Genomic DNA, 11,020 nt, shown 5'->3' with positions numbered 1-11,020 from the left:
TTAATTCTCACAACAACCAACCCGCTGCAGTAGGTCCTATAGTGAGACAGGCCAGTAAGCCAGGACAGGCGGAATAGGCAAACAGACAGATAGTTAAACAGCGGTTTGCAGCCATCTGGTAAATCTTATATTCCTTAAATCAAGGACTTTTATGAGAAAATGGTTTGTACTTCTCCTCCCCAACTCGAGGGTAAGTAGCTTAAATCACCCTACTCAGGGAGACAGAGAGCAGAAATCCAATTCGTGCCATTTGCCAACTCACCCAAGGACAGAGGAAGCTAAGAGAAAAAACCTCATTTTGGTACAGCAGCATTAAGCTGGTGAATATTCTTCCAAGATCCTTCCCTAAACACCTTTAAAAACCCAGGTCTAGTGCAAGCATGTCAAACTCAAAGGCTAACAGGGCCAAATAAAGGATTTAACATACTTGGTCTAGTGCATGCTTTCCCTCCAGGAGCACACCCCTGCCTTCCGCCTCACCTCCCCCTCTTGTTCCCCCATGAGGCTTGCAACCAGGGCAGCGATGGGCAACAGCAGTTCCTCCCAGGTAGACCCCCTCTTCTCTGACTTCTTGGTGAGCCAAAGTAGACCAGCCTACGCTCACTTCCCCAGCCCTTTCTTGCTAAACTGTCCCCAGATTTAATAAATATCCTCTAAATTTCACCTGGACTCCTGTTGTGAAATCTTTCCTGCACCAAGTCAAGACCCCACATACTACCCGCTGCCCCAGGCAGACCCATTCAGGGCCAGGTCCCCTCTCTGGTAACACGATCCTCGTCCAATTTCATAGTCAGCTGAGACGGGCGAAGGGAATTACCGTGTGGAGAGGTGAGATTGGACCCACACCACTGGGTCAGGCTGCAGGCCCTGCTCCCGGCCTCTGGGCAATGCTGTCTGGGAAGCATATGGACCAGGTGTTCTTCCTCCATTTTCTCATGTGGATCCAATGGTGCCTTGTGTCTTCTCTGCATTATCCTCCTGCTGAGGCTTATCATTTTGTGAGGCTCTTCCTTGGTGTCCTCAGCAGGAAGTACCCACACTCCTTGGGCTGCGTGCTGGCCGCTGGGTTAGGGATGGCTCCCCGCTCCAGCAGCCTTCTCATGAGGGAGGTACCCTTCATCATCACCTGGATTTTACAGGAGGCACTGAGGCCTGGACAGGCCCACAGCATCGTGAGTGGCAGACTGAGACTTAAACCCAGAGAAGACCCTGGAGCTCAGTTCTAACCACTGCTCCTTCCCAGGGGCCAAGAGCACACCCACTTCTCTCCCACCCTCCTACACTCAGGCAGTGAGCACGAGAAGCCTCAGGAGGCTGGGCCAGGGAGCCAGGTGCTGTCGCCTGGGCCCCTCTTCTCCCTTATCTGGTGAAGGCTCTTTGCGGGATTTATACCAAGTTTCCATTATACTCCTGCTTTTTATTTTATTTTATTTTTTTAATCCTCACCCATGGATATGTTTTTATTGACGAGAGAGAGAGAGGGAGAGAGAGAGAGAGAGAGAGAGAGAGAGAGAGAGAGAGAGAGAGAGAGAGAGAAACATTGATGTGAGAGAAAAATATGTCCAACTGGGGATTGAACCCACAACCTTCTGGTATATAGGATGACACTCCAACTGAGCCAGCCGGCCAGGGCCATTATGTTCCTGCTTTTAACTGAAGAAGCAGTGCTCTGCCCTGTGTCTCCTACTTTCTTATTCAAACCAAACTCTGGTCACCGCAAGCTCCTTCCATCTCACCTTTTGTCCAAAGCCTTCCACTCACTACCTGATGGCCTGCCTCGTGCAGTTCCTGCTGAACCAGCGACCACAGAGATGGGAAAAGATGATTCTAAACCAAACATCTGACATCTCCCTCCACCACTCAGAAACTGCCTGTGGCCACAATTAATAGAGTTCTGAGAGTATTATTGGGACATAGGAACTGCTTAATGATAACATTCACAATCAGGAACTTCCACCTTTTATCTCAGATTAGGAGCTTTTGAATGTTCATGTTTAAAAGAAAAAATTAAGTTGTAAAAATACATCAAAGGCACAAAAGCAATACACAAATACATGTTTTCTGTGAAAAAAATTCAAACAACACAGAAGTATATCGAGGGAAAGGCCCCAATGTCGAGGGCAGTTTGATTCATAACAGCTAAAAAGCTGGAAACAACCCAGATGTTCAAGAGTAAATGGATAAACACAATGTCCTGTATCTGTACAGTGGAACACCATCAATCAATGCGAACAAAGAAAGGAGAAAATTACTGATACACAACAGCATGGATAAACCTCGAAAACATTTTACTGAGCAAAAAAGGCCAGATACAAGACAAACTGTATGATTCCATTTTTATGCAATTCTAGAAAGCAAATCAGTGTTTGCCTGGGGCTGGAGGTAGAAGAGGAAAACTGACTGTAAAAGGGAATCTTAGAGGTGGTGGAAATGCTCTATTTCTTGATTGTGTTGACAGTTACATGGGATACTACACATTTATTAAAATTCATTGATCTGTGCATTTCAAGTAAGACCATGTTTGTTGTATGCAAATTATACTGGGCAGATTAAAAAAATATTTTTGTCAAAAAAAAAACCTCAGACAATAGGATTATGTGATTCGGAGTAGACTGGAATTAAATAAATAGCTATTAAATAGGAATAAATATTTGAAAGTATGAACAACAACAGAAAAAGCAAGACTCTCCCTTCTTTTAGCTCTCTTATTCTAGCTCTTATTCTATACTCCTTCCCAGAGGGAGCCACTGTTAGCAGTTTTCTTTTTTTTGTTGTTGTTATATTTATTTATTTATTTATTTATTTATTTATTTGAAAGAGGAAGAGATAGAAACATCAATGATGAGTGGGAATCATTTATTGGGTGCCTCCTGCACATTGGACGGAGCCCGCAACCCAGGCATGTTCCCTTGACTGGAATCGAACCTGGGACCCTTTGGTCCACAGGCCGACCCTGTATCCACTGAACCAAACCAGCTAGGGCAGCAGTTTGGTTTTTATATTCCCGGAGTTTCCTTTGCAGATAGACATATGGTTTAAAAGCTAACCTTGAGCAGACACTCACACTGGGTCTGGCCATCAGGAGAAGCACCAGCAGCTCATTCGTGAGAGCCGCTGGGTCAGGACGCCTTGGGCTCATTCACCACTGTGGCCGGAGCCAGTATCACGCGATATCTGGGAATGAATGGAATGACTGGTGAATGAAGGATCTGAGACACACCACAGGCTCCTTCTTAATTTTTTAAATTTTATTTTAGAAAATAGTGACTTCTGCCATTTTCTTATTCAGATTCACACATCTAAAAGCATCTGAGGTCTCCAATATTGAGCATCATTAAAGAACTGGTCTGAGGTGGACAACATACTTGGACAGAAAAAAAACACCCACAAAAAAGAATGTCTAGTGCCTATAAAACCTGGTTGGATTTCATCTCAGAATGATTTCCCACTTCACAGGTTTTTCATAAAATGACAGGGTTTTGTCGAGAATTAAAACTGAGATGTGTTTTGATTTACATTTTATTTCCTCCACACTAGACACCATGTTTCAGCTTCATCTCTGCATTATAAACACCTTTTAGAGATGCTAGAAATATCCACCAACTACACACCTACAAATGTGTGGGTTCATTTCTGCCAGAATTCTTATATAATTTCACTAGGTGGGTCTAGGCTTTTCTGCTATGGCCAGAAGGAAAATTTAGACTTATAGAAAAGACAGCTTTATATTTCAATAGAAACTAAATCACAAAAGTCTCTGGGGTTGGGGCTCAAATGTGCACTCCCTGGGACCAGATGTCTTTATTGGGGCCTTCCTTAGGGAGGGAACCTTTTCCAGGCACAGTCAGCCATCCAATCAACCTCTCTCCCACTAGGTTCCAGGAGGCGGGTGGCCCTGCCCGCGAGTGTGCAGGCCTGGACAAGGCAGCCCTTTGTCGTGGCGGCCCATTGACAACCAGAGCAGCCCTGGCCCATCCCCTGCCCTGCCTCCCCTTTGCAAAAATGTCTCAGATCAAGACAGAAACAAAGCCTCAGATGCTCTTTGCAATGTTCCCTCCTCAGTAACATAATCCTAAGAGAGAAAAAACACATACACAAACTTTCCTCACATTTATAATCTAAAGCTTGTCTCACTTCTTTCTGAGCAACTGCAGATCAAAGGGCTTGTCATCCATCTACCAACACTCACAACGGGCACTTATTTAAAATGACTGAACGTGCAGGTGGAATCAGGAAGATCACACACAGAGGATTAAGAATACGTGGGAATTATTACGAATCAGGCCAGCCGAAAGACAGTCTGACGCCTTTAGAAGAATGATAATAATTTTTTTAAAAGAGAATCACAGGAATCCAAGCAAGCGACTTCACTGGGTGGTTCTCAAGACCTTTGGACAGAATTCAGCCATATGGACCCCTGGTACCAGGGACACCGGCTTTGGGGGCTTATCTGGAACGGCGGCAGCTGATGGACTGGTATTTCCATCTCGGGAGGTCGCATCCTCTCAGGAGATGCTCAGAGACCAAGGTCTGGGTGCAGCCGGTCAGTGGCAAATAGCAGCTCAGGCATGGTGAGTGGCTTCAGGAGGCGCGTGGACAGCACCATCACCTAACAGGAGGGCAAACACCACAGGCAATTAGGGAAGACAAACTCAGGTGATTATGATGAAAAAGAAAATGCAACACATTTCTTTGGGGGGAGGCAGGAGTGGGTACCGTGGAGAATAGGCAGAAGGTGGCAGCTGGAATACCTCTGAGTGCTGGTGTCCTGGATGGAAGGATGGCCCATGGGTTAGCATGGCTGTGCCTACTGAACCTTTAACCAGCAGCACCGAGAATGGCCGAGCTCAGCCCCTCCTCGCTGCCGAACTGAACCTGATCATACCGTCACTTTGCGATCCAATAATTTGACCTTGATGTAGAGGGTTCTCCTTCCTTCAGGAGCATGAGAAGGTGCATCCAGAGGTAAATGCTGTTGTGGGTGATGATGATGATGATTGTATTGACTTCCTAGTACCCTAAACCGGGTGGCTTAACGAATAGAAATTTACTGTCTCATCGTTCAGGAGGCCAGGAGTCCGAGCTCAAGGTGTTGGCATAATTGGTATGAGGTGGACAACATGGTTGGACAGAAAAGACAAAAACAAAAAGGAATGTCTAGTGCAGTGATGGCGAACCTATGACACGCATGTCAGAGGTGACACACAAACTCATTTTTTTGGTTGATTTTTCTTTGTTAAATGGCATTTAAATATATAAAATAAATATCAAAAATGTAAGTCTTTGTTTTACTATGGTTGCAAATATCAAAAAATTTCTATATGTGACACGGCACCAGAGTTAAGTTAGGGTTTTTCAAAATGCTGGCACACCAAGCTCAAAAGGTTCGCCATCACTGGCCTAGTGCCTATAAAACCTGGTGTGATTATGTCTCAGAATGAGTTCCCACTTCACAGTTGCTCCCAAGGTCCTGAGGGAAACTGCCCCATGCTCCCTTCCCGCTTAGCTTCCTCGTGTCTCCACATCGCCTTCCCCTCTGTGTGTCTCTGCGTCCAGTTCCCCCTTTCTATTAGGACACAGCCATGGAGTCACCCTAATCACCTCATCCCCATTCAATAATCTACAAAGACCCATTTTCAAACAAGGTCACCTTCACAGTACTAGGGGTTCGGACTTCAACACCTTTTGGGAAGTGGATACAATTCAACCCGTAACGACGATGGTGATGATGATGTCAGCTAATAGTTGTCAGTCCCCATGATGTGCCAGCACTGAGGACGGACTCATTTAATGGACATTTAACCTTCATAACAACCCTAAAAATAGGCACATACATTATTCTTATTGTGCAGGAAAGGAAAATAAAGTTCAGAAAGGTTAAGGAACTTGCCCGAAGACACACAGAGAGTAGTGAAGCCAGGGCTCCAGCCCAGGCAGGCTGGCTCCGGCATCCAAGTGTCCGCCTGGTCATTTCTCCAAGGTCAGCGCTCTGGGCAAGGCTGCGTCACTCCCCTGGTCCACATGGACCTTCGGGTCTCTCTGGCCTGTCACTGTGAAGGGGACCCTCTCTGCCTCCCTCACTGGGGCCTGTCCTCTGGGGCAGATCTGCCTCTGCAGCATGGGCGAGTGTGGTCCCAGGGCTGGGCTAGGCCGTGATGTGCTTGGTAAGAGTTGGTGAGGTCTTGCTCAGGCAGGCACTGAACGTTCACGGGGTGAGAAGGTGACCATGGGAAATGGGGAAGGAGGTTCTAGAACCAGAATTCCACAGCCCAGCACCTGAGCGAAGACAACTGCAAGGCCGGTAGCAGGACCAAGCTCTGCCTGGCCACACTGCCAGGTTGTGCCTCTGGGAGAGAGCAGGTGGACATCGCACACTCACTGTCTCCCCTCCTGCCCCTAACTGTCCCAGGTGCAACCAAACCTATGAATTAACCAACTCCCACTTCCCAGCTCACTGGTCAATACCAGGGACTACATACCCCAATGGGGAGGAAAAGCAGATGGGGATGAAGCCAAGGTTGGAAAGGGAGAAAGAAGCACTTCATAATTTTCTTGTTTAGTTAAAAGAAAAACAAAAAACGAGGGCTATTAAAATTTTTTCTTTCTAAAATAAAAATTAGAAGCAGCTATTTCACTTTTCCTTGAAAGGGAGCAAATTTCAGCTCAGTTATGCTTTTGTCAGAAAAGAATGCACTAGAATCTGTGCTCACTTTTCCCTGAACAGCACATGATGGGAGCTTGAGGGCAGGAGTGAGTCTGAGCAGCGACCACCCACAGGCAGTGTAGACGCCACAGGAAAACGTGGTTCTGGGGTCTCTACTCACTCCTCAGCATCCTCAGGTTAAGAATGGGGGCCCCTCAGCAGACCCCACGCAGCGTGTGCTGACTGGCTATGCCCTGGGAAAGCCACTGCTCTGGAGCCTGGCCTCTCCGAAGGCAAACAACAGCCCCGAGCCTGCAGCGTGTGCAAAGCTCACATAAGGTCAAGTGTGCAGAGCAGGGAGGCGCTCAGCAGTCCTGAGCTGTCACTTTGTTGTGTTTTGTGAGTGGGTCATAGGCCTCCTTCTGAATTGTAGGAAAGCTGAGAACTCTAGAAAAATATGCATGCTCACACACACAATCCTGAACACGGTTTCAGGTGAGGTTCAGAGACAACTAAGTTTCAAGTTAAGAAACACTTCTAGAACCACAGGAAGGCTGGCTGAGTGGAAATTCTACAACTAGAAGGAAAGAGAAAAGCACTGAGACTCAGAGGAGGTACGGAAGTAAAGTGCAGAGGTACAGAGGCGCACGCCGAAAGGGCTGGCAGCTGAGGACGCGGTTGTCTTTTTCAATTGGGAGGGAGTCTCAAGCTCCCGACTGCTCTGAACTCCAGTTCCGGGTGAGTCTCTGGGGACCCAGACTCATACGGGGAGAAACTGGATTGTCTGGCATCAGGCAGAACTCGAGGACAGCTTTCTATCAGAGGTGCTTGCAGTGATTACCAGGGCACTGAGACGCAGGGCCTCTTAGGGTAGGAGTGGGGAGCAGCCATAGCTGCTTGCTCCGCCCTGTTGATCCCCTGAGACCCCACCCCACCCAAGCTGTGCACAGAGGCTTTGCATATGAAAGGCCTGGCCCTTTGCAACCTGAAAATAACTTAACAAACTGCAGCTGAATCAGAGAGACCAGGACTTCCAAAAGAAGGTCCAAGGCCCCACAGCAGCTTGCATTGCTTCACAGCTGGGCCTCATCTGGGCACCTCCAAACCCCAAACAAAGAAGAGGAATCTGCAGATCTCTCCATAGCTCCTGCTGGGTAGCCTCAGGCAGAGGCTAGATTAGCACCTCCTTAGAGATCCAAGAGCCAGTGTACCCAGTGGTCAGAGTGGGACCATCCAGACTACAACTCCTCAGATCCATAAGGGACACACTCAGGGGGCAGACTCAGTGAGCACCAAAGCCCCACTGAAGCAAGTCTTGCCCCAGAAGGGTGTCTCCAGCACAGTTCTCCCACTGCAGACACAGCTGATTCTCACAACCAATTGGCCTGGAGGTCAATTCCTCCCAGTGATACCTACAACAATCAAGGCTTAACTACAACAAGACTGTGCACAAAGCCCACAAAGGGCTGCACCAAGAGTGTCCACCTCAGGTAATTGGGGAGGCTGAGCCACTGGGCCCTATAGGACACCTAACACAGAAAGCCACTCTATCAACACAGGGAAGCATAAAAAGTGCGGAGACAAAGAAACAGGTCACAAATGACAGAAATGGAGGAAAGCAAATTATTGGATAGAGTTCAAAACCACACTTTTAAAGTTTTTCAAGAATTTTCTAGAAACCGCTGATAAATTTAGTGAGACCCTCAAGAAATCTAGTGAGACCCTCGAGGTTGTGAAAAAGGACCAACTAAAAATTAAGCATACACTGACTGAAATAAAGGATATTATGCAGAGTTCCAGCAGCAGGCTGGAGGATATCAGGAATCAAGTCAAAGATTTGAAATACGAAGAGGCAAAGATCACCCAACCAGAAAAACAAAAAGAAAAAAGAATCCAAAAATATGAGGATAGTGTAGGGAGCCTCTGGGACAACTTCAAGTGTACCAACATTGTGGGGGTTCCAGAGGAAGAGAGAGAGCAAGACATTGAAAACCTATTTGAAGAAATAATGACAGAAAACTTCCCCTACCTGGTGAAAGAAATAGACTTACAAGTCCAGAAAGCGCAGAGAACCCCAAACAAAAGGAATCCAAAGAGGACCACACCAAGACACATCATAATTAAAATGCCAAGAGCAAAAGACAAAGAGAGAATCTTAGAAGCAGCAAGAGAAAAACAATCAATTACCTACAGGGGAGTGCCCAGATGACTGTCAGTTGATTTCTCAACGCAAACTATGCAGGCCAGAAGGGAATGGCAAGAAATATTCAAAGTGATGAATAGCAAGAACCTACAACCAAGATTACTTTATCCAGCAAAGCTATCATTCAGAATTGAAGGTCAGATGGGGAGCTTCACAGATAAGAAAAAGCTAAAGGAGTTCATCACCACCAAACCAGTATTATATGAAATGCTGAAAGGTATCCTTTAAGAAGAGGAAGAAGAAGAAAAAGGCGATTTTATTATATAAAATAGAAAACAGCGTTTAAATACCTCCGTTCCTCAGACCAGTTAATTGCAAATTTATCTTTAACAAGTTAAGGAACTGAGTGGGGGAAGTTTCATAAAAGAAGGAGCCCAGCACCTGCACACAAATTCCTCCTCACGTCCCCGCTGAGTCCCAAAAGGCAACGGCCTGGGTCAGCACCAGGGAACCCCGGGAAGAGCAGTGGCTGGAAGCTAAAGTGTCTGAGGAGCAGTTTTCAAAACACCAAGTCCTGCGGAGTAAGAGATTCGAGGTAAACACCTTGAGCTTCTCCCAGAAACCGGAAGGACCAAGCCTTAAGAATAAGGACTATCTCCCAGGACTAAGGCGTATGCCCTAGGAACAGGGCTAAATCAAACAGATCCACCTCCACAAGGTCTAAAATGAAGCTTTCACTGTTTCCAGGAAGTTAACGGCTAGAAGAAAATACAACTGTATTCGGAGAACGACAACAGAATCCAGCATCTACCATGTATCCAGCGTCTACAATGTATCCAGTGTCTACAATGTATCCTGCCGGAAGCCGGTCCATCCTTGCTGCTTGACACAGTCGCTGCAGGGAAGAAACATCTGCACAGCATATGTTTCAAGGGACCTGGGGCATATGGCATACTGTTCTTAATATGTTTGCTCCTCTTAGCGCTATGTGTTTTAACCAAAGTCACTTCTCCGAGAAAGGTTGTTTCCCCAGGTGGGGATTTTTCCCTGGAGTTAGGGAGGGAACAAGACCCCTGAACTAAGTGCCAGGCGGGTAGTTAATCACTTTAACTACGAACAATCACGCTTAAGCTACATAATCTTTACTTAGGATAATCTCCTTCAGTTACTTCCTTGTAGCTTGACAGAACAATCCAATAACCTTGGAATGGAGATAAGAAATGCCCTAACCTTTGTAATAGAATGGATAGGATTAAAATCAACTGGTATAAATACAGATGTAACAGGAGAAATAAAGACAGAACCTGGCTAGAACCTGACTACAGAACCTGGCTAGGCTGCTGATGAACTGAACACTTCCTCCGTGTCATTCCTTCTTCGCCAACTCTGTACACACCTTTGGGAACCCCTGGACCTGCTGGGGTTGGACCCCAACAGTATCCAGTGTCTATAATGTATCCAGCGTCTACAATGTATCCCAGTGTCTACAGTGTACCCAGCGACAAGAGTGTATCCAGCGACGACAGTGTATCCAGCTTCGACAGTGTACCCAGCGTCGACAGTGTACCCAGCGTCGACAGTGTATCCAGTGATGACAGTGTACCCAGTGTCGACAGTGTACCCAGTGTCTACATTGTATCCAGCATCCATCATCGACAGTGTATCCAGTGTTGACAGTGTATCCAGTGTTGACAGTGTACCCAGTGTCGACAGTGTACCCAGTGTCTACAATGTATCCAGCATCCAGCGTCGACAGTGTATCCAGCGTCGACAGTGTATCCAGCGTCGACGGTGTATCCAGTGACAACAGTGTATCCAGTGTCTACAGTGTACCCAGTGTCTACAATGTATCCAGCATCCAGCATCGACAGTGTATCCAGCGTCGACAGTTTACCCAGTGTCTACAATGTACCCAGTGTCTACAATGGACCCAGCGTCTACAATGTACCCAGCGTCTACAATGTATCCAGCGCCTACAATGTATCAGTAAAATATCCAAAACACCACAGCAAACAGCCAGTATGTGAAGAGGGAGAACAGTCAGTATAAGTAGACACAGAGATAACCCAGACATTTGAATTATCAAACAAGGACTTAAGGTTACTCTTATAACCATGACAAAAAGAACCTGCAGGAAAAGCGAGCTGTAATGGTGGCAGACACAGGAAATTTCTGGGTGGTACTAGTATATATAAAGGAGAATACAGGAGAGAGATGGAAACCTGAGGGAGGAG

At 46.5% G+C, this 11,020-nt stretch overlaps 1 protein-coding gene across 1 annotated transcript in view; it reads right to left on the bottom strand.

Annotated features, from left to right (window-relative positions):
* Positions 1–1,566: 1,566 nt before the first annotated feature.
* Positions 1,567–11,020, bottom strand: part of SCFD2 (sec1 family domain containing 2) — a 348,367-nt gene continuing 338,913 nt past the window's right edge. The window contains exon 9 of the mRNA XM_070396672.1: positions 1,567–4,609. Within this exon, the coding sequence (XP_070252773.1) occupies positions 4,517–4,609 (93 nt within the window). The 3' untranslated portion in view covers positions 1,567–4,516. The remainder of the gene's footprint in view (positions 4,610–11,020) is intronic.

The sequence above is a fragment of the Myotis yumanensis genome, unplaced genomic scaffold, assembly GCF_028538775.1.
Source record: "Myotis yumanensis isolate MYYU_CA2020_CCGP unplaced genomic scaffold, mMyoYum1.0.hap1 SCAF_1, whole genome shotgun sequence".
In the NCBI taxonomy this organism is placed as follows: domain Eukaryota; kingdom Metazoa; phylum Chordata; class Mammalia; order Chiroptera; family Vespertilionidae; genus Myotis; species Myotis yumanensis.
The sequence above is the reverse complement of the archived record's forward strand: the minus strand, read 5'-3'. Positions and strand labels throughout refer to the sequence as shown.